Source organism: Eulemur rufifrons, chromosome 12 (assembly GCF_041146395.1).
Source record: "Eulemur rufifrons isolate Redbay chromosome 12, OSU_ERuf_1, whole genome shotgun sequence".
NCBI classification, from domain to species: domain Eukaryota; kingdom Metazoa; phylum Chordata; class Mammalia; order Primates; family Lemuridae; genus Eulemur; species Eulemur rufifrons.
Window position 1 is genome coordinate 6779288 of NC_090994.1, and position 25081 is coordinate 6804368.

The 25081-nt window shown below is 42.8% G+C and overlaps 1 protein-coding gene across 1 annotated transcript in view; it reads right to left on the bottom strand.

Moving 5' to 3' along the window:
* Positions 1-25081, bottom strand: part of DOCK5 (dedicator of cytokinesis 5) — a 169138-nt gene that overhangs the window by 96134 nt on the left and 47923 nt on the right. Inside the window, exons 2-4 of the mRNA XM_069484838.1 lie at positions 23219-23302; positions 6815-6855; positions 1435-1490 (exon numbers count right to left, since the gene is read on the bottom strand). Coding sequence (XP_069340939.1) covers positions 1435-1490; positions 6815-6855; positions 23219-23302 — 181 coding nt within the window. The remainder of the gene's footprint in view (positions 1-1434; positions 1491-6814; positions 6856-23218; positions 23303-25081) is intronic.

Here is a 25081-nt window from a genome sequence, read left to right on the forward strand (position 1 = left end):
ATGCATGGCACACCGGGTCCCGGGGCTGTGACCTCCCCTAGGACCTGCCAGGAGGGTCCTAGGAGGCAGCGCCCTCTCCTGAAATGGTCCTGGGTCATCTTCTCATCTGCCGTTTCACAAAGCAGAAAATGCACATGTACCAAAGTCCTCGCTTACTCACAGAAGACCTGTGTAAAGGTAGGCACTACATTTATTCATATAAACCCTCCCTGGTACTTTTATGATTAGCAAAAGGAGAAAGGAGAGAGCAAGAACAAGCTAACGAGTGCAGATCAGTGGTGGGACTTCCAGACCCAACAAGAGGAACGCAGAATTTCCAGGTGCGTTTGCACTGCAGACAGAGTGAGTCTGACTCATGAAATATCTGGGACATACTATGAAAAATTACTTGTTATCTGAATTGCAAATGTAACGGGGCACCCTCAACCTCATCCGGCAACCCTCATTAGTGAGAACATGCCTCCCACGCCGCCTTTCCCTCAAGGTGGCAGGGACAGTAGAGGCTGCCCGGGAATGGCCCACTGGGTTCCTCACGGGGACAGGAGACCTGCTTTCTACTTCTGCTTCTGCCAACAAAGAGCTGGGTGAATCTGAGCACATCTCCGCCTCTCGTCTGTAAGATGTTGGCCCTGATCTACGACTGAGAATGCTCTTCCCAGCTTTCAGGCTACGTGGCTCTGGGACCCAGCTGCCCATGGTTCCCGCAGCCCCACTCTCCTCCCCATCAGCCCTGGGACCTCAGCCCTACCCCAGCCCCTCCTTAGATCCTCCAGAACTCTCGTGCCTGTAGAATCACCCCCTAAGTGGTCTCTGTCACTAGGGCTGAGTATCTCACTCTTAACTACCACAAAGGCAGTACTTTCCAGGACGAATGAGGTGGGCAAGAAATAACACCCGAAGTGTAACAGATCTCATCTGCAGAGCACATTTGCACACAGCACGGCCTTTGAACCTCACACCAACGTAGGGCCTCACTGCTTCCCCCAACTTGCAGTGAAAAAAACCCAAGGTGCACTTGAGGCGAAATGACTTATCCAAGGTTCAGAGCAGGTATGTGCAGGATGTCACTTACTCATGTAACTCTCCAAGACCCCAAACTGGGGGCTTCTCGGGGCTTCCCAGCCAAACAGCTCCAAATGTTCATGCATGCAACCCCTCCCCCGCCCCATAACATGCAATCAGTGAGCAGGCAGCAAATACAAGTTCATCACTTCTGTCTCTAGTGTTCTGGGGGGAAATGCCAGGGAGGTGCACTTATAGAAAGAGAAGACAGAGGAAGGAATTATATCATGGAGAAGTTTGTATTCATTTCTCTCTCACATGAGGGGTGCTGGAACTGATGGGATGAGAGAGATATTAATGTACATAAGATATTCTTTAATGACAATCCTATATCTTCATTATTATTTAGGAGTCTTCAAGATTGGAACTTACCCGAGGTCTTCCACAGTTGCCTCCTTCAAATGGATATACGTTTCAGGGAAAATGCCCTGCAGAGCAAAGAACTTTGGTTAGATGGCCATAAAACAAACCGTCAGCCCAAAGTCAAGAGAATAAATGACAGCAAGAATGAATGGGAAACACCTGGACAGTAGCTACACCTTGCAGTCAGGTCTGCAGGACATCGGTAACATTGGTCACCTCAGCAGCGGCATGGTGGGAACATGGAACAGGTAGAAATGAAGATTTGGGTTCAAAGTGCACAGGATCAATGTTTCACAAATGAAGTGGCAGACATGCCCAGGTCAGCTCAGAGCCACGATAATGGTAAAGAGTTTGATGATGAGCGCCCCAAACCCCTCAGACCCTACACGCCGTGAGATGCTTCCCTTAAAGGGTTTCACATAATGAGTGAGACGGGGGCTACGCAGCACTCAGTCGCCCATAAAATGTGAGTGGCTTTCTAAAGTAATTCCACTTCCGCTTAAACCAAATGCACCCAAATCAATGAGTGTTAGTTACCTGTTATTTTTATAAAGCACTTCACAGCTTCAAATGCTGTTCATTCTATTAATACATCCCCAAGAGGCAATTCTACGTCAGTACTGTGGCACTGCCCATGGGGAAAAAACTAAGGCTCAGAAAGACCTAAGAAAAAGACAGGAAACTGCTGGGTAGAACTGAAGAATTGAGGACCAGATCTAACCAAGATGAAGCAAGTCGTAGATGTGGATTTTCTGAAATATCAAAAGCTTGTGCTGTATCACTGTATGATGTGCTCTTTTATATAGAAGAGCCCGTGTAGCTGGTACCGTTGGCTCAGTTGTTCCTAGCTCTGCTCCTGTAAGAGTTGGCATGAACTCTGTGGGTGTCGCACATCAAGGGTGGCTGCCCACAAAAGTGGGAGGGGAAGTGCCACTGCCCGGAGGACCATGGTCCAAGATGTGTGTGCGCCCAGTGATCCTTCATCCACGCAGAGACTAGAAATGAGTGAACATCGTCAGGGGCTGGTCTTCTGTCCAGCTGCATGTACTGTATTAGTCTGTGAAATACTCTTCTTTCTCCCTTTTCATCCTTTGCCAATAAAACAGGAAACAACAAGAACATTTGAGATTAAGCTGCTCCCAGCACCAGTGATGACAGCGTAGATCCTGTAACTGCTTGAGTCAGAGGCAAAATGGCCATCCTTGCCCACTGTGCAGAAGGATCCAAAAACAAGTGCACACCTTCTTCCTCTTCGTTTTGAGAAAGGGGCAGGCGTGGTTGTGTGCGTGAGAAAGCACTATTCTAATCCGTTATTGATAAGACCAAGAACACACATAGAGAAAAGGCAGACAATGACCTCTTTCACTATGGGGACAGGATTCAGAGCCATTTTGGAAAACCGATCAAACCATTGAAAACAAACCAAAGTTCAATGTGTGTGCAATTTTTCTGGGGCCTGATTTTTGGAGTTCAGAAGCTCCAGATCCGTCCCTAGGATGCCCGAGGAAATTCCTTCTGTCTGCTGAGACGAGGTAAATGACTTGTTGACAGTCATCTCTGTGGGGCGCCATTGCTTGGATGTCATGAACTCACCTTGAGGACACAATGCTCAGTGAAATAAGTCAGTCACAAAAGGACAAATACTGTATGATTCCAGTCCTGTGAGGCACCTGGGGTAGTCAGATTCATGGACAGAATGGCAAATGGGGGTTGCCGGGGGCTGGGAGGGAGGAGAATGTGATTGACGGGGACAGAGCTTCAGCTTGGGGAGATGAAAAAGTTCTGGAGATGGATGGTGGTGATGGTTCCATAGCAGTGTGAATGTACTTAATGCCGCTGAACTGCACGCTTACAAACGGTCCTAACGGTAAATTTGATGTTACATGTATTTTACCACAATGAAAAAAAAATTTCCACAACTCATAAACAAAGGGCAGCGGAGGGCACTGAATAGGGATGAACTATTTAGTTATAAGGATCCATATCCAGAGGTTAAAATAAAAGGTAACACTGCCAGTCCAAAGGAATATCCTTGCTGAATATTTTTCAAATCAAGAAGGTAAAGGACCATGCTAAAGATGGTAAATTAGATTAAGTATATTTTACCCCAATTAAATTTTTTTTTTTTTTTTTTTTTTAACAAAAGAAGGTAAAGAACCAATTAAAATTTTCATGCATCCATAACCTGGTGACTGGTCTCTCCTCATCACAGGGAAATAGCCAAGAAAGTATTCAGAAATACACATAAGCAACGATGGATTTTGGGGCATCTAAGCAGATCATAAGCAGATAATTTATACTAGGTGTACAGACACAATGATTTTCATATTAAGAGAATATTTACTTTGTTGTATTATTAATACCACCCTGTCATTTGCAGGCATCGTCTTTCCATGATGCCACTTGCCATTTACAGTCATTTCACTACTCTGACAAATTCCTATGTGACACACAGAGAGCCAGAGTGAGCCTGGGTAATATAGTTCTGATTTATAGCCTATTTCTCAATTCTGGTTTTCTTTCCTCAATGCAACCTACTCACTTGAATAAAAAAAAATAAATGAATGAGTTTCTAGACGTCACCCTTACCCACATACTCACAGTCCTTCCAGGATCAATAATCAGTTTTGGAAAAGCTCTTGGCTTCTTCAATTTGTAAAACCACAAGCTCCTTTTATCACCACTCTAAATGGCTGGGTCAGCTGATAAATGACACCACGCATTTCCATTAAAATATTAAGCCTTTCAAGCAGCTCTTCCTCCAAGGAGCGGGAAATGAGGCAAAGAGCATTAAGACAGCATTTCTAATGGGCTGGATCTCTTAGTGAAGGGGTGTCAAAAGTTGAGCATCACTCATGACAACTGTTTCAATTCCCTATTTTTCCTAGCTCCCTCCGCAAGAAAAATATTTCAACTTAAAAAAAAAAAAACACATAAATGCATGGCCCTTGTTTGTGCCATCATTTCATTCAATTATTAATACATAGTTTTTCTTTAATTATCAAGAACAAAGAATAGGTCTTACTGAAATAATTCTTCTAAAGGATGAGATTTTAAGCTTAAAGGGTTTTAAGAACACTTTAATGAATACAAAAAAATTAAAAACACATCCAGAACTATTTGTCATTTAGATCCTAGCAGGGCACCCTATCCATCTTCTTTTCAAAACAGACAACAGGGGCACTGCTAGCTGGATGGATTTGCATATATTCGGCCCTCCATATTGGGGGGGGTTCCATATCCACGGATTCAACCAACTGCAGACTGAAAGTATTTGGGAAAAAAAAAATTGAACATGTACAGACTTTTTTTCTTGTCATTATTCCTTAAACAATACAGTACAACAACAATTTATACACCATTTACATTGCATTATATTAGGTATTGTAAGTAATTGAAAGGTGCTTTAAAGAATACAGAAGGATGTGTGTAGGTTACATGAAAATACTACACCATTTTAGATCAGGGACTTGAGCATCCATGGATTTTGGTATCCAAGGGAGGTCCGGGAACCAATCCCCCATGAATAAAGAGGGATGACAGTATTAGGAAATCACAGGATGCCTTAGAAACCAAGGTCTTCTATGATCAAAAGGATTCTTCTATACTATAGACCCTATGAAAAGGAAGACCTGTGGTATAGGGCCTTGTTTCAACATAACTGACATCGACCAGTTAAAAAAATCAAGAATTTTGTTTGTTCCTTAAGTTCATCATATGATTTTATCTGAGAATAGTTTCTTTGTTTAAGGGTTAACTTTTTTTTTTTTTTTAAAGGATTGGGAATTCCTACTCTTTAACAAATTCAGGGCATCAAAGCTGTTAACTCTAACCATGCTTTGAAATAACTACCAATTCCATAATTATCAGTACATTAAACAGGGCTAAGATGCGGGAGCGGCCGTCCACCAGGTGCTCTGGGTCACTGAGGGTCCCCAGACAAAGGTCTTCCCTTTAGTCCCACCCTGTTCTCATTCATTCCTGCACGTGTGCCTCTCAGGTCTCTGATGGCCCAGAGAAATTAAAGTCAGCAAGATAGTAAAAGAAATTAATTAGTTTGGAAAAGACGACACGTGGCTCAAGAATCTATCTATGGGTAGAAAAATTCAGTATCAGGGTTTGGGCGGAGACAAAAGGACCAAAATTGTGGGAGCCGGTATTTGCATTAAAACCTCCTTTATTTTGCCAGATTATTAAGTTCTCAAAGTTAACAAAATGAGCGTGTGCGCACACATGTGCAAATAGTGAGTGTGAACTGAGTGTCAACAACACAGAAAACAATTCTGGTTTTAGATGGCCTGTACCTTGTAAAAATGTTTTTCTGGGCTCTGTGCTCTTTTGAGAGTTGGGTGCCCAGCACGAGCCTACCTGTGTAGGAACATGTCTATCGCATGCTGTGTGTGAAGAAGAAAAACTGTGGGTTCTTTTTTTTAACTCCCTTTTGATAAATTCTAAAACATTTCTCTCATCCCTTTCCTAATTCGCTATTTGGCATGCGAACTAACTGTGAAATAATAAGGCCCTATCAACTTTGCTCTTTCAAAAGAAAGTGCTGACATGTTATGCTGCCCCAGCGAGCAGTATCCAAAATAAAGTGCTGACAAGACCGAAAAGAAACCGTGGGAGGTATTAACATAATTAATAGATTTTCTTTAGCCTGATGATTCCCAGTTTTGGCATAGGGAAAAAGAACTGTCTAGATCAGTATTTTTCAAACTCTGCCCACGAGGAATAGCAAGAGACACATTTTTATGGCAACCTAGCACTACACATAAAATACATAAAATATAATTTAAACATACATAAAAATATACACCTGAAACAAAGGTTTTATGAAACAATATTTACCATTACATCTTATTTTCGTCTCTACTTTTCATTTTTTGGAAAATATTGTGTATAACCCACTATATCTTGATTTGATGATGTATATTGGAGTTGTAAGCCTTACAGTTTGAAAACCACTACTTTGGTTAATCCCAGTTTACAAAGAAGGAAAGAAATGAGTGGAAACTGGGAGACGCTTTTGTTCTGGGATGTTAGCGTTGGAAGTAAAGGACAGAAGGAGAAGCACAGGTCCCTCCCTCCCTGAAAGAGAGACCCCACTAAAACAGTGTTGCTGTGTTACCACCGTGCTTGGAGCAAGAAGTCCTCCAGGACTTTCTCCTTCAATTGGCTGGTGAGGAATATGGTTTATGGGACTTGCATTATTATACTTAGGCATTGAGGTCAGAGAATTTGCTTTCAAATCAAAAGAAGAGACATCAAAGAGAAGGGAAGGCCAGCTAGGTCTAGACATAGCAGTGAGCAGATAAGGGGATCAGATAGCACAACACAAAACTCACAGACAGACTTCAAACGAAATAGAAAATTCAATGATAAGCCATACCTTTTTAGATTTATTTTGGAGGGTATATCCTCTGTACCAACCTGTCAGGGCATAAGAGAACACAAAATCTTTTATGTTTTCTGGGTAATACATTAACAATATACGTTCTTGCGTTCTGTTAGCAATCCTGGGATGGAATCCAAGAGATGATTAGCAGACGGTATGTTACAATATGAACATTTCAGTTTATTACACAATAAAAATCCAGATCTATTTTAGAACTGTATTCTTTTAATAATAGGATTTCAAATTCACTTAGTACCTAACCTTATCAAGGATCAAACAAACTAACAAAAAAGAAATAGATGGAAATCGCCCCAACTTCTTATCACCTCAACACCTTGCATGAAAAGCTCCTTTCAGTAAGTGGTTCTGCATGAATGAATATGGACTTTCACTGTGTACATACACTCTGTAAGCCACCTTGTACTATTAAAATAGATATTCTAAAATAATTTATATTTGCTCTAACTCTTACACTATTCTGGAACAATTTTAAACTGGAATAGCAAATCTTATATATACAAATATTTATACCTTAAAGAAAATCCAAACAATACAATAACATTTTGTGCAATTCTTGGTGATAGTATCGGCACGCCCTCCCTCCAAATAAAAAGATGTTATGGGTTTGCTTGCTGAGGTTTTAGGTAAAGGCTTTAACTTCTTTAGAAATTCTAATAAAGACACATAAACCTACAGATATTTTCCAACTCTCCATCTTATAGAAGGAGTATACAACTTATTCTGTCTGGGAACAGACTTTTTGTACTATTTATTAGATACTTTATAGTATAGATAATTCATGGTACTAAGTTCCCTCATTCTCCATGCCTATCAACTAAGGCGTCAATATGGTCGGTTTGCCTAACTAAATCCTGTTGTAAGTAGAAGACACACGTAAGGCATCACATATAGTGAGTAGATGCAAACTGTACTTAAAAGTTCAGGCATCTGCCAACAGGGTTCTAGAACTCTCTTGTAATTTGCTCTATAAGAAATCACCCAGAAAAAAGACACACAATCTACTCTGTCCATGTTACAAGTATACAATTGAGTTTACCTTCTCTGGGCACAGATTCAATAATCTTTTCACAAATTTTAAACTGTCAGTGGCATTCACAAATTTAAAGGATTTTGCTATGTTTTACAGGCAAGGGTGTTATACTAGGCTGTGCATTTATGGTTGCATCAAGACACATGGTTGAGAAAAAGGTATCTGAACAGGAAACGCTGCACTCGGTTTAGGAAGCCCATGGGTAAGTGATGCAGGGGTAAGAACACCCCCAAGGTAAGCCTCTCTCCCAGGTCTCAAGAGTCTGAACCCATCTGCACACACTTGCTTGGTTCTGTGAAAACATGTAAATGGCTTTTGCGTAAATGAACGGCTTCAATGTCATCCCGGGACAAGGTCGGAGGGCTGGGGCGACAAGCTGAGAAACGACAATTTCATCTCTTCCAAGCAGTTTTCATCTTTCTATGTTCTACAAAGCCAAGCTGTCATAATACAGACTTCGTTCCACTCTCAGAGAAGAATTTGCCTGCACTTTTGTAAACAGTGTTTTGCGCGGCCATTCATCACAGAATTATGCTTCCGAAACCTGTCATTGTTGAAAGGTTTTTTTTTTTAACCTCCTAAGTTTTCTCTAGAATTGTGGTGTGTGTATAAGCCCTACCTAAAAGCACAAAATTACCATGTTGAATTTGTGAAAGTGAACGCTCATTTTCCTTGGCGTCAGGGAGTAGGAGAACGCTGTCTATCTCTGGGGTCTCAATCACAGACTGCCAGGACTCCATAAATTCAATGCCTAAAAACCGCACGGGATACGGTAACAGTTCACGAGCATGCTTGTTCATTTCCACATTACAAACGTGGGCTGTCACACAAGCAAGAACACGATTTTCCAATTAATCCCAAATATCTAAAGTAAGACAATCGTAATGAAATACGGCATGCTATTAGGCTTTGCATCTTGAAGCTAAGAGACACTGAGAGGTGTATCACCAAGCATCTAAAATCAATGGGTAGAGTACAAAGTGGTTGTCAGAACCCCAGAGGCTTTCTGTAGTTATTATGTTATTAAAATGAAGGGAATGAGGGAGTGAGTTCAGAGAGCTACTCTGTCCTACACTGAGCTGAAATGACAGTCTCCAAAAGTGAGTTCATAGCAACCGCCGTGAACACATAATGTTACTCTATGCTTAAGGGCTGTTCTTCAAGTAGGACTGTAAGTTTTCCTGGGACTACCCCAATCCAGACAAAAACCTGTCCTCTCCAATTTGGAAACATCAGGGAGTTCCTAATTCCACTGTCACAGTTACTTACTTTGGCTTCTCGGATAATCTCCATCCGTCGAGACTCCTGTTCCAGGTCACTCCACCTACCCGAGTGTCTCCCCAGCTACTGCACACTTTCTCGCTGACAGATCTCTCACCTGGCTCCTCTTCCTGCTACACACAGTCACCCAGAAAATATTTATTAAGCACTAATCTAAGCACCACGGTATAGGAGAGAGCAAGAGTCATCGTGAAGATTACACTCTGATGTAAAAAAAAAAAAAAAAAAAAAAAACATGAATAAGATGATCTGAGATAATGACAGTATGAAGAAGGGCTCAAGGAGCATCACACGGGACATTATTTCAGATAAGATGATCAAGGAAAGATTACTCTGAGAAGCTAACAGGAACCACCATGAAAAGATCTGGGGAAGGAAACTTACAGACAGAAACAAATCAAGTGAGGAGACGGTCGGCTTCAAGTTCAATGACAGAAGGAAAACGTAATTGTCAGAGCTCAGTGCAGAGAGGGGCAGGGGAGGAGGCAACAGAAGGTGGTTAGAGGGAGGCATGGTTCTCAACCTGGGCACCCACGAGACCCACCAGGGAACTTAAAAATACCGATGCCTGGGCCACACCCCCAAATACTCTGATTTAACTGGACTTGGGTGGGAAACAGGCTTAGTGTTTTTCAAAAGTTCCCCTGGTGATGCTAATGTGCAGGCAGGATTAATCGCCATACATACAGGTATTATTAATATACACCACAGAGGGACCTGGGGTTTATTCTAAGTACAACAGGATGCACCGGAGGGCTTCAAATGTCATCACGCCTTATGCTTTCAAAGAGCATCCTGGCTGCTATACGAGCATGGATCGTGGGAGGTCAAACAGTAGAAAGAGGAACACACCAGTGAGGAGATTGGTGGGTGTCGTGGAAACGGGGAGCAATGAAAGGATGCAGGAAGTTGCAGGATCTAAGGTGAACCCACAGGAGTTGCTCAATACTTAGGGGACACGGTGTGCTAATTAAGATGGGAGATTGGTTATATACTAGCGAATCGATCAAATGTGTCGATATATTAAGAATACAGGAAGTCGGGTTTCTTACTGTCACAGAAGGGAGTTACAAGCACAAGAAGGGAAAAAACTTGATTGAACCCTGTGCTGCTGGGTTGGAAATGAAGGTATCCGTGTGAATGCACGACTTCTCATAGACACAGATCGGTCAAAATTAGCAGAGGTGCTAATCTATACATATACAAATGCATGTCAATCCTAGCTCTGTTGAACTATCTAGTTAGTTCCTGTTTTTCTGACCCTGAGACAGATGACAGAGGGAGATCTCTGAAAAAGACCTATAAAACCAGCCTAAAGAGCGACCAGTCCAAAATGAAGCAAGAGGACAGAGGGTTCCATGAGGAATGGATCCCAGAAGAAAAGGAACTGAGAAATTATCTTGTTTGTCTGAACACATTCAAAGGAGGTAAACACTTCTATCAGAAACCTTAAGTAGGAAACAGAGGTAGGTCCAAAGAGAACCAAGAAAAAAAGGAATTAGCTCTAGCAAAACAAATTAAGGAACATCCCACAACCTCTGCTGCTTATACTACACAGGCATAATAATCCAAATAATAACTGTTTAAAAGAACAAAAGAAATTATAATGTATCTATATTTGGTTATCTACATTAGAGACAAATGGGTGTTTGGATAGTTTGGTGGAGAGTATAGGAGAGTTAAATCCTCATCTTCCACAGTAAAAAGTAGATAAATAAAATTGAAAACAGAAATATCAAGTTTAAAAGCACAGTTATTTGGAAAAGAAGAGGCATATAGCACAAAAATTGGCTAAGGGAGTCGAAAGATTTCTCAAGAGTTGAAACTCCTCAGAAATCAGGAGGAGTCAGGAAGGGACTGCTGTTTTTCATTATAAAGCCTGTAGGAATGATTTTGACTTTTAAACTTACAGACACATATAGCTGATAAAAAAAAAAAAATACAGCGATAAATCCTGGTAAGGCAGAACTGAGCACACGCAAGATGACAGGCATAGAAAACAGATCCGTACACAGCTGCCAAGAGCGGAGAGGCCACGGGGTTGACTACAAAGACACCTGGAGAACTTGGGAGGCTGATAGAACAATCCATGATCTTGACCGTGGTTTGTGTTCCACGATGCTACGCACTTGTCAAAGCCGGCAGAACTACACACTAACTAGGGTGAATTTTACTCTATGACCATCACGATGAGTGAAAGAACCCAAACACAGTAGACACATAAAATTCTACCGACATAAAGTTAACTAATAGGTAAAACTAATTCATGGTGATCTAAACCGGATCAGTGGCTGTGGGCTGAGGGTGGGAATTGTGCAGAAGAAGTCATCAGGGGATTTTCTGGGGTGAGGAACATCTTCCCTATCTTGAGTGGAGTGTCAGATACACGGGCTGCATTCATTTGATAAAACTCATTGAGTTATATACCTAAGATGAGTGTATGTCACCGAATACAAATTTTATGGCATTTTTTTAAAAATGTGCAAATTTACACTACCCAATGAATATTACTCTGCAAAGTAACCACCTCCAAGTAATATAGAACCACACTGCACAAATACGACTATTTCTGTTTGAAATTGCCTCTCAAACAAGTTTGAGTCATGAGTGAAAAATCACAGAACTATTTCTCCGTGACTTGACTTTGTATTGTGTCTTCTTGAAGACATTATTCATCTTAATTACTCACTCCATGCTCCAAAATTCATTCTGGATGAGTTTTGCTATTTTTAAAAGTTCAATCGCAGACTGGAGATTCATTTATTCAGCCAACAATCAGTTACACATGTTAGAAAGGCAAGACATATCGATGTTTCCATATCCTAAATCTTACCTCACGATGGAAAGAAAATAACATGTATGTATAAGCACACAAGCATATGGACAAAAAAAGTAATTTCACAAACGGCTAAAAGTTATGAAGGAGTGAAATAGAGCCATGTGGGAAGCCGACTCACAGGGATGGTGCTACTTTAGAAAGCATGGTTAGAAAATTCTATGAGTAGGTGCATTAGAGCTGAGGACCTACACTACTAACACGGCCACTCATTCATTATACATAAAAACACTTACTCAACACCAGCGTGCCTGACATCATCTGCAAGGAGCAAGGAAACAGATCCATAAACAAATCACTAAACATAAAAGGGCTTTTAATGGCAATGCTTGGAGATACCAGCACACAAAGGAGAGAGTCATGAATACTCTGCAGACTCGGGCAATTTCAGAGGGGACTGAGGATTTTTTTTTTTTTTTTTTTAACGATGAAAGCATCATTTAGATGCGTAAGTTAGGGAGTATTTTATAAAAATCTCTCCTTATTTTGTGATCACAAGATAAATTAAGTTTTCCCTCTTGCATACAATAAAAAAAAAACAACAAATTATGTTTAATCTCCTAGGAATTAAAGGCAAGAGACAGACAGGGAGCTGCTGTTTATATGCACCCATGTTGTGTGTGCGTGTGTGTATGTGTGTGGGGAGGGTGGGGAGGTGTCCACAGGGGAGGAGCAGGTGCTAAATCCTGTTGTTTCTCCCTTGAGAGTCACTGTCTAGTAGCTTCTAGATAAAACACAGTTAATTAGGCCTAGGTCAAAGGTTCCATCCTCTGTGGGCCAGGTAAACCTGTCAGGTTCCACGGTCATGGCTTAGTCTTCCATTGCCAGAGAGCTGTCCCTCAAATAGAAGCCTGTTGTCTCATAAAGAAGCCAGTGAGCAGAAGAGCTGGGTGCAAACCCCTCACAGAGAAAGGGCTCAGTCTGAAATATTCCTTTCAGGGGGACAGTGGCTGTCCCTTCCCACTCCCTGCCTTCCAGAGCCTCGGGTTTCATGATGTTCACGCTCCAAACGCACTGACCACTTCACTGGGCCTTTGGAAAGTCAAGTTCAAAGGCAGAAGGTCAAAAGATGCAAAGACGGTAAAAGGTGATTCTATCGTTTTGTATTTTTGTGTGCGACAAATCAGTCCTCCAAGTGAATTATCTTAGCTCCATTTTGTGCTTCTGAGATAGGCAGATCTGGTAGGTGGTGGAAGTTTGAGCTCCAAAGGAACTCAGAGCTCACTGAAATCTAACACCCTTACTTAAAACAAAGGGGACAGGCAAGGAAGTGAAAACGCTTGTCCAAAATCAACCAGCCACTTCCTACGTACGCTGGGGACACAAACACAGGCAGCCCACCTGCCAGCTCAGCGCCCTTCCCTGGCACCAAGCTGCCTCCCTGGCCGTGCCAGGGGCACAGTCAACAGGACACGTGCTCAACGCACTGCCTCTCAGGTGAGGTGAGCCTGGCCACGGAATCCTGCGAGTATCAAACACACACGCACTAGGCACCCTGTCTAAGTGGAAAGAGATGTGGCTTCCAACTTTCATTTCATATTTTTAATGAACAAAAAAAGAACCTGTCCTTTGCAGGACCTGGCACACAGCAGCCACTCAAGAAATGTTTGATGAATATGTCAATGAGAATGAGAAGTCTCCTTGAGCTGGTGGCCAGGTATGTCGTAGAATAGACTGTTGTGGCTGGGCACGGCGGCTCACGCCTGTGAACCTAGCACTCTGGGAGGCCAAGGCAGGAGGACTGCTTGCAGCCAAGAGTTCGAGACCAGCATGAGCAAGCCCCATCTCTACAAAAAATAGAAAAATGGACCAGGCATGGTGGTGCGTGCCTGTAGTCCCAGCTACTCAGGAGGCTGAGGCAGGAGGATCACTTAAGCTCAGGAGTTCGAGGCTGCAGTGCACTATGATGACGCCACTGCACTGTAGCCCAGGTGACAGAGCAAGACCCTGTCTCAAAAAATAAATAAAAAATAAAAAAAAGAATAGACTGTTGCAAGACATATGCAAGGAAATCTGCACCTACTAGACACAACTGGACTGCAAAAGCCGAGTAACTTCCTTCTCCTGAGATCCCCTGCCCAGTGGGCAGAGATGGGCAGGGCCAGAGCACCCTGCCGAGGAGTCCAGAATGTTCGGAAAAGACAAGGCACTGCTCCTTTATAAAGAGAACATTTTTGAAATCAGAAGGTCTGGTTCTCTGTCCTGGCTCCACAATAACCAGCTCTGGGAAACTCCGTTTCTCCCACTGTCAAAGGCTTCGATCTCTTTTATTTCCTTACACAAAAATATTCTATCGTTTTTGTTTTTTTTTTTTTTTAAATCTCATTACGCCATAAAATCTAACTCTGTAGCTAAAAGCGCCAAGAAGGTTTCTTGTGGTTGCCTACGATACGTGGTGATGTCAGAGACTTCTATTTTCAACCAGCAAATATCTCCCTAGACAAGCAGGGGGACATGGCCCAGGTGGTGACACGGGGGAGGAATGGAGCTAAATCACAGTGCACAGAACAGAGAGGTGACAGATCCAAATGTCCACTGCAAAGCTAGGAAACCTCTCTGGGCCTTCCCAGACCCCACGGAGCTCAGTGAGAGGACGGAAATAACATTTCCTCCAGGCTGGACGACACCTCCGCTCTGGTTTGCCAATTCCCTTTTTATTTTCTGCATGTGGCTTTCCCCTCCCCCCCCCCTTTCTTTTTTAAAGTAAAGTAATCCTGCTAGCGGTTAGTCCTTGGTAAAAGTCTAACTTTGCTCTTCTGTGATGAATTTCTGTAACTTAATCCAACCAGTTCGAGAAAATTGAAATGGCAGGATGTAGCGTTGGATTTAGCAGCAGTGTGAGTTTGAAACATGAGTTCTATTTTTTATAAGGAAGTACACTAGACTCTGTGGGGCCTCAGGGAGTTTGGGAGCATGAACCCCAATCCCTGATCTCTCATGAGGGCAGCAGGACCCCCTGGCCACGGTGGCACGTCTGTGTAGAAGAGCCACGGGAGGAGGTATGAGCTCACCCCAATAGAGACACATTTGGGGTGCTGGCAAAAATGTCTGACAACTATTTAAAAAGCAAAAGAACCTCACCCCTTTTGGAAAACTGTGTGTTAAGTCCAAAGCATAAGCATCATTTCCCGGAGGGCTGCACGTGTGGAAAGAACATTGTGCTTGGATTCCATGAGACCCTGGTGGAAACACAGCCCTACCATTTAACAGCTGTGTGAACCTCCTCAAGTTTTTTAATCTTGGTTTTCACATCAATTAAAAGAGCATCAGTAACTCTGGTCTCCCAGGATTGTAAGAACTGAGATTCAGTACATCAAAGTCCTTAGCTCGATGCCCGGCATACAGAGGGATGTTTAATAATGTCAGACAAGTGAGAAACTGAAGGTACCCAACTATCTCCAGCTCTTAGGGCTATCTTTTGATTCCTACGCTGATGACAACACTGATGACTCCATTTGCAGTTCTTTTTAATTCCTTTTCTGAGGATTGTAGCTGTGCTTCCCGGAAGGAGCAGAACCTCTCTAAATTATTCCTAAATTACTGATGACAAAGTCGAGACACACATAAGCAGCTGGAACATCATGCAAGAGGATGCTTCACTCCAGAGCTGTAGTGCTGGATAAGAAGCGTAGTATTTTCCAACATAATAACTTCCCTGCCCCAAGAAAACAGTAGAAGAGATGTTAATAACTAGCTGGAATTTTAATTGAGATTGCACAGAATCTATAAAACCAAGTTGGAAAGAACTGACATTTCGACAATACTGAGCCTTTGAATTCTGTCATCATCATATGCTTTTAAAGATCATCAATTACTCTTATATTACTATGAACAAAGCAGAGGCATGTATTTAACCTTTTCACCAGATACAAGCAAGTGGAGAAATATCTTATGCTCATTTGCCCTCAATCCAATTTGAACTTTCCTCTAAGACTTTCTCCTTATACTCATTTTTTTCCTTATGCCACTCTTATAACTGAGTCCTACCCAGCGCCATGATGGTTTTATGTGGAGATCAGACACCTAAGGCATTTTAAATAAAGGTTACACACCAAATAATGTGAGTGGCCCAGCAGTCAGAGGTGTGAAGACAGCCATGGGTGGGTAGTGTGGCATGGGGTGGAAGAAGCCTGTTCCACCACATGCCCCCTTCTGACCCCCTGATCCAACCAAAATCCCTTGGAGTCCGATTTTTCAGAACACTGAAAGCTCCTGGGAACTTTCCTCCAAAGCATTCCCAAAAGCATCTTGGCTTTTAGCTGAGCTTGCCTCCTTGAGTGCATAGGAGCTGCCCAAAGGGTCAACTCCAAGTACCAGTTCAAGACAGAGTAAAGGAATGAAGGTACCACTGAAGAAAGAGTTCTGACCTCTACACTAGGAGATTCTATATATGCCTATACTTAGATAATGCACATTTTAAAGATGAAATCTTAGAAGCACATTCAAATATATCTCGGCCGGGTATGGTGGCTCACACACGTAATCCTAGCACTCTGGGAGGCCAAGATGGGAGGACTGCTTGAGGTCAGGAGTTCAAGACCAGCCTGAGCAAGAGTGAGACCCCATCTCTACCAAAAATAGAAAAAATTAGCCAGGCCTGGTGGCACATGCCTGTAGTTCCAGCTACTTGGGAGGCTGAAGCAGGAAGATCGCTTGAGCCCAGGAGTTTGAGGTTGCTGTGAGCCGATGATGCCACTGCACTCTACCTGGGGCAACAGAGTGAGACTCTGTCTCAAAAAAAAAAAAAAGAAAGAAAGAAAGAAAGAAAGAAACAAACAAACATATTCAAATATATCTCAAAAGAAGAAATGGGAGAAGGCATTCTCTTTTTTTAAGATTAATTCTGAAATAAGACTTTTCACTGGCCCTCTTTTTAATTACTTTTTTCTGGTAAACATACTCCTACTGCCACACATCTCTTTTGAAAAAAAACATCTCAGGAACATATGTCCCCAACAGCAGTAGCTTACAAGCTGCACTTAAGGTAAAGGTCAGACAGATGTGGGAAGTGACCAAGCACGCTCAACAAAATGCCACATGGCCTAATTTGCTTTCAGGGCTAATGCCAAATGTTTGCACGCAGTGCTTGTCATAAAATCCAAGCTGCTGGGCTCACTGCCACTTACGTTTTCAAAAGGCAGTTTTTTCTGTAACTAGATCATGGTGACCGTACAGATTCTGAATTACAACAAACTGAATTATCTTGATTAGTGGGGTGACAAAAGTAAACCAAAGTTACAAATACCTCGAAGGCTCTAGTGGAGTTTATACTCAGCTAACTTTTACACGTTATTAAGAACTGATTTTTAAAATCAATTTTGATTATTTTATCTCTCGTTTGGCTTGTGACCATTGGGCACATTGGTTGACTGAGCAGAGAAAGAAATGAGTAGAAAGGAGGACAAGAAAGAGATTTCAAAGTTACCAGGTTGATTAATTATCACTCTGGATAGCAGAATGTGACCATCCATCTTCCTGAATCAGACGTTCTCAAAAAGTTAGGGACCTTACTGTATCATATCCTCATTGCTGCACCTCAGAAAGATGATTGTTAAGCCTCCGCTGGAAAAAAAAATCTTCAAAAGCACTCTCTCCTTTTTTATGCCTCTGTTACAAAGTTTTGTCAGCCTTAGAGATGAAATGCATTGCCAGGTAACATACCTGTCAAAACAATGTCCTCTATACCTACTCACAAAGGCCTGCTTTACAAAGATGAGATTCAAAACATGTGCAGCTAAAGTCATAATCATTTTTATTCCTTTTCATGTTATAAGGGAGTGGATTTCTTGATTAAGGTGCATTTTCAAACTGGCCTTGTTCTATAGAGAAGAAATAACAAGGGTATATTGGGGATCTCCTGTCCATACGCAAATGGTTTTTTTTATTCCTTTCCAACTTTTCAGGGGTGCCCATCTCCTCTGACTCCAGTCCATGTATTTGTGCTATCCTTTCCAAATTGCCCTGAAATAATAAAAAAATTTTGTGCTGTGCCTGCCTCTATAGAGCTCAGATTACCTTTGAGACATTCCCTTACTTTGTTAGTTCCAACGAGGGCCGGGCCGTCTGTGTTGTGTTTACCCCAGAAATCACTGCTCACACCAGTAACCCTTTATCTTAAGCTTGTGAGTGGTCTGTGGAGCTTACAAACGAGTTATTCAATGAATATGAATTAAACAGACGAAACTCATACAGGAGGGACAGGAACATCTGGGCCTGAAGCCACTTGTGACCAGACTGTGGTTAATCACAGGAGAGGAGAGCTCCATAGTAACAGGATGCTGAAACCCTATGTTTATAAGGCACTATGTATTTTTCAAAGCACTTACATTTGTTCACTTTCAATTCAAAAAGTGACCCAAGTTTAGATGAAATGACCATGACACAAAGAGAGGTGGAGTGTAATGACCAGGGACAGTCAACCTAGACAGGGACGAAACCCCGTCATCTGAAGCAGTCCTCCACCTCTGGTCTCTGCCACACCACCTCTTCTCCCCATGGCAATCCTAAGAACGTACTTGAATTTTTTTGTTTTCTTACTTTGTTTCCCTGTTTTTGTCCATTCCTCCAACCTCGAGAGCTGGAACTTGGACTTTGTCATTCAAGAGACCGCGGTGCCCAGAACATCTCTCATGTTCAGTAAATGCACGTGGCACATCGTAAGTCCTCAGCAAGTAATGCTGAATGAACAAATGACCACAACTGGAATCTCCAGGTGTCAGTGCTCTTTCTGCCGTGGATATGGGGTGGCAAAGGACATTCACCATAAATAACAGCTATCTCCCTGCCAAATCCCTGCCCTGGTTAAAGAAGCAATGATTCAGCAATGGCCACAGGCAGGCAGGCCAGTGCCAGCGAAGAAAGGCAAGGACGCTGGCTTCAGTCCTTAAGCATTTCTGTTCTCTGATAAAGTCTCTGAAAGCAAATAACTCTTGGGGACCTATAAAGGGTGAGCAGCATATAGCTTCTCAGTCAATTCTACTCCTTTCCCTCATCTTTTAGTAACAAATGACGTTCAGGGGTGAGGCCAGAGGAAGAAATCAGTGAGCGGGAATGAGTGATACAAGTTCTCTCATTTGGACTGTGGTCTCCTGTTTTGGAGCCAAAGCTCAATCAGTCTGGCAGTTTCTCAAAAGATTAAATGTAGAGTTACCCCATGAGCCAGCAATTCCACTCCTGGGTATCTACCCAAGAGAAATGAAAACATATGTCGACACAAAAACTTGTACAAGAATATTCATAGCAGCAATATTCATAATAGCTGAAAAGTCTAAACAACCCAAATATCCATCAACTGATGGATAAATGTCACAGATCCATAAGATGAATATTTAGCAATAAAAAGAAATGAAGTACTAATACACGCCACAACATGGATGAGCTTTGAAAACATTATGCTACATGAAAGAAGCCAGTCACAAAAGACCACATATTGTCTCATTCCATTTATACAAAATGTCTAGAATAGGCAACTCCATAGAGACATAAAGTAGATTCATGGCTGCCTAGAGCCAAGGGGAGGAATGACCGGTGATGGGTGTAGAGCTGCTTTCTGGGGTGATGAAAATGTTCTGAAAGTAGATAGTGATGACAGTTGCCCAACTCTGTGTACAGTGTACTTAGTAAATAACCACTGAATCGTATACTTTAAAAGAGTAAACTGTGTGGTATTTGAGTTATATCTCAATAAAGCTGTAATTTAAACACAAAAACTGAAGCAATGACTAAATCCTACTACAATGCACAGAGGGCGGGGGAACATCTGCACCCCCATATATTTCCATGGAAGGGGAACAACAGCTCTGCCGTGTAACATCCAGGGTTTTGTGGAGGTCACCTCTGGTCCCCTCTCTTTACACCAGCTTGCCTTGGTCTCCTGTTTTCTCTTATTCACTCAACAGACTTTTGCTGAGCACCTACTGTATGCCAGGTGCTAGGCAGGCACAGTCCCTGTAGATGGAGGAGGAGCGTGTTTGCCTTCAAGGAGCTATCACTCTCAGAAATTATTCATTCAAGCACTGGGCAGGAAACAGAAAAAGGTATTCTGTTGTGGGTCCTGGAGAAAAAAGAATTTTGCATGTCTGGGTAGACTCACGTCCACACCGGAAAAGCACAAGCAGATCTGGTATGCATGTATCTCAGGGGCAGGGTGGGGAAGGGTGTGCAGACGGAGGAAGCTGAGGGACACAAAGCCCCTGGGGCCATGACGTGGCTCTAGCATCACCCTTACATTCCATCCAGTCCTGTGGGCGTTTCCGTTTTGTTTATTTTTTCAAAGGAGGGCTCGAACACAAGTTATTACTCAGCATTTCCATCGTGTTTCGTGTTTGCAAAGCCCTCCTGCCCTCGCCTAGTCCTGAACTGCCCAAAATAATAAAGGAATTTGAGACTCCAGCCAAGAACTCTAGGTACTTAGCAGATACAAGAACCTATCGCTGGGCATCTGGCAAAGCAGGCACTGTTTAAAAAACTAATCCCATAAAATAAATACTGTTGAAAAATATAATTCCATATAATAATCCATGTGTCAAGCTGACATCCCACTTGGTGGTTAATGAACTCAGTGAACTCATGATGTAGACTCCTGTTCTAAATCTTCCTCCTCGTTCACACCGTGAAACATGTCCACTTTTAAAGAACAGGCACTGATGTCCGTCTTTGAGATGAAAGAGTTCTATGGCTGACACGGCAAATACTTTATGGTGGCAATTGGGAAGAAAACTGGCTTCTTGCTGGCAGGACCTACAGCACGTGGACCATCGTATTAAAGATGCAACACCGATGTGGTTAACTGTTTTTGTATGACTGGCCACTGGGCCAGCACTTCCAACAGGCGTATCACTGTGTCAAATGCAATATACTAGACGCATGTGGCTTTTGAAGTTTTTGGACTCAAGCTCATGGTATTTGAAATGGATGCGTTTGTGCGCTTGTCTTTATATTTATATTTAACTAAGCTCAGTGGCCACTTTAGCTTGGTCCCCAGGAGTGCCGCCTTTAGGGATGTTCATTGGCCAACTAGGAGACCACTTGGTAAAGTATAAATATAAATAGTGAAGACACTTAGAATTACTATTAATATGAACTCTAACAGGATAAAGTTCTTCAATTAATCATTTCAAAAAAATATACTGGGGTCACATAAAAATGAAGAAAGAATTTCAATGATGTATTTTAAAAACATCATTTACTTTGCTTCAGACCAACTCTCCATTCTTCCCTCCCACACGCCACAGGATAATTAGAAGAGCTTGGCAAAACAACACACACATACACACACACACACACACACACGAGAGTTAACATGGCAGTGAAGAATTATCAAGTCAAGACCTGAAAGAGACCAAAACCTAAAATGACCAGCCGAGCATCAGGGGCTGCTCTCTCTTGGGGAATCTGCTGATTTAAGGAAAGATCCGAGTGGCTGAGAAGCAAAGCAACATTGCGACAGCCTTGTGGGGCCAGGAGGATAAAAACTAGAGTCCAGGACTACCAATGAGTTGGCTGTCATTTTAGACAAAACAGAGTAAGGCATAATGCAGCACTACAGATAAGAGGTTTACTAAACAGAAATGAAAAGTTGGACTTATTTAACTTAACAATTCTAAAACGGTAGGCACCTATAAACAGGTCTCAGAATGCATGAAAGCCAACAACTGACATTACTGTAAAGAGACACAGACAAATTAGAATCACGGTGGAAGATTTAGCACAGTTCTATCAGTAATAGAAAAAGCAGGAAAAAGCACATAACAAATTTGAAAAATGACTTAGAAATTTGAATCTAATTATCATATATAGAACTTTGCACCGAATGGCCCTTAAATATACATTCTTTCCAAGCCCATATGGAAAAGTTAGAAGAATGGAACATATGCTTTTCACTTGCGTAATAGGAAAATGTATGTCCATAGACGCTAGACAGAGTGGATTAATCTGCCCCCACTGACAAAGAGGTATGACCTCGTGAGGTTGGAGGGGACTGTGATTTTCATAAGCAAAGGAGTCCCTAAAAGATAAATTGACTGTCCTGGTGACTTAGAATCAATGCTTGGCTGGGCCTGAGATAATGAGGGCGAAAGCAGTAGAGAGCACGGAAAGGGAAGAGTGCACAAGGCCGTCTCTGTCTTCCACCTGCCCCTGGGACCTATATGGTTGCACTGAGTTGTGTGAAAGGGAAAAGGATAATGCGAAACCCCGACCCTCTGCCAAAAACTAAAGAGAAGCAGCAACAATAACAGAGACTCCTGTGCAGACAGGGAGATGACTTGGCTTTTCTACGGCCAAACCCTTCCTTTCCTCCTGCCTTCCCATCTCCCCTTCCTCAGCCTGCATCATCCTGTCCCATCCTAGGGACCTGCACGGGGTCCTGGAGGACCACCTCGCATGCCACCATCACCAGCGTTTACCTGGGGGGCCGGACCCTGCAAATGCGGAGTCCCTGTTGATTCTGCCCAGCTTCCACCTCCATCCTTCAGAGAGAGTAACTGGGCCCCTAAAGCTTGTTCTTCGCTCTGATCCTCAACTTTGGTGGCCTGAATATGCTTTATTGTGCTCTGGGGGTTTGGATTAGAAATGTGGAAACGTGGAGGAAGCCTCCTCCTAGGATCTAGAGAACCTGAGTTGAAGCTAGAAACCCAGGGTGGGTGCAGACACGCCGGGTGCTTTGCAGACAAACAGGCGGTCCTAAGCCCACGAAGAGGTTAACTGAACCACCACCCTCGTCCGACCTAGTTGGAGCAGACAAGCAGGTTTTCTGGACCTGCTTAAGTCTCGACCTAATTCTCTGAAAGAATCACAGCAACCCCAGGAAGTCTCTCCCTCATTTCTTCCCCCAACCTGGCAACAGTAAGTGCTGGGTAGAAAGAGACCCTTAATCAGCAATGCTTCCTCTGAGCTACCGCAAACCCCACGTTGCAAGCGCCTCCCCGTGAGCCAGCTCTGTACAGAGTTGATCCTTCTGCACCCTGTGGCTGCAGCGCGACGACAGCGTCCTTCACACAGCCACGTGTCTTGACTCCCACGTCTGCACACGTCTGCACTCACATATTCAGCTGGCTGTTTTGAAATCACCCTCAGCACCAAATTGTGTCACCTAAGTACTTCCTGGATTTTTACTACCACGGCTTCAGGAAGTAAAGCGTGTTGATGTTTACTCTAAGTGCTTTGTTAATAAGTAACGTCTACTGTTTCTGCCCTTGCCCCAGGCTGGCAGAAGGCCGGCCGGACTCACCCTCATACATCTCCAGGATGTGAACTGTGTCGCCAATCTGCAAGGAGAGCTCCACATCTTGAGAAGCATTGTAGTTATAGATCGCTGGAAATGAGAAATAAAAGGAGACAATTAGAACATAGGTCACTAAATAGCACATTCAGGGGTTAGTGAACAATTTTATAATTTTGTGTGAATTCCCCACTGTAAAGCAGAGAAGGGACCCCCATTTCCTTGATCCCACAAGTACTGATGAACTGCCTACCATGGGTCATATACTGTGTTAGAGACGAGTGACAGAGTGACAAATCACATAGACATGGCCCCTGTTCCCAGGGAACTTAATGGTCTACTGCAAGGGAGAAAGATATTAAATATATAATCACAGAAATAACTATGTAATTAAAATTGCGATAAGCACTAGGAAAGAAGAAACCAGGCTACAATGAGAATATATCATGGGGTCTATTGGTCAGTGCCTTTGTTCACTGGACAACAGCCAGCCTACAATACCGCTGGGCTAATGATCCCTAGAGCATATGGGAGCCATCTCTTGGCTTCCCTGACACAGTATTTGGTGGCCGAAAGGCGACTTGTGAGTCCCATCTACCCTCCAGTGACAGACTGGCACAGGGCTCAATGCAGGGATTGCGCCTGCCCCAGGCCAAGGCACCCAGGGAAGCAGGGAGCCTTCACACTTCCCAATCACAGTGACCTCAGCCACCACTGTCCTTAAGACTGGCAATGGCCGGGCCAGGGTGTGGAAACCAGGAGACTAGCTCATAACTCAAAAAGAGGAAGACAACCCAACTTTAAGATAGTCAAGAGCTTTGAACAGATATTTTACCAAACATTATCTATGAATGGCTAATAAGCACATGAAAAGATATTCAACACTATTAGTCACTGGGGAAATGCAAATGAAAACCACAGTGAGACACCACTTCACACCCACTAGAATAGCTATGACTTTTAAGAAGGTAGATAATTGGCAAGAACACAGAGAAACTAGAACCTTCATACACTGCTGGTAGGAATGTAAAATGATACAGCCCCTTCTTAAAACAGTGCGGCAATTTCTCAAAAAGTGAAACATCCATTTACCATGCAACTCAGCAATTCCAATCCTAGGTATCAACAAAGAGAAATGAAATCATATATATGTTTACACAAAAAATTTACGTGAATGTTCATAGCTGAAAAATGGCTCCCCCAGAGATACCCACATCAAATCCCTGGAATCCATGCATGTTATCTTATTGGCAAAAGAGCTGATTAAGTTAAGGATCTTGAGAGGGGCAGCCTCTCCTAAACTATCAGGGTGGGCCTTAAAGGTAACCACACATATGCTTCCGAAAGAGACGGACGGAGTTGTGACAGACACAAGAGACAGAACAATGAGAAGATGGAAACAGACATTGGAATGACGAGACCTCAAGTCAAAGACTGCCAGCGACCAACAGCTGGACAAGCAAGGAACGGAATCCCCCCGGGAGCCTCCAGAGGGAACACAGCCCTGTCCACGCCTTGATTTCCGAATCTGGTCTCTAGAACTATGAGACAATAAATTCTTGTTTGAAGCCATCAAGTTTGTGGTCATTTGTTACAGCAGCCACAGTAAACCAGGACAGCAGCAGTATTCACAATGGCCAGAAAATGGAAACAATTCATCTACTGACGAAAGAATATCATAATATGGCATTATCCATGCAATGGGATACTACTCAGCAACAAAAAGGAATGGAATAATAGACACGTGCTACCACGTGGATGAACCTCAAAAACGTTACACTAAATGACAGAATCCAGAGGCAAGAGACCACGTATTTTACAATTTCATGTATTTGAAACGTCGAGAACAGGCAAATCTATGAGAGACGTTAC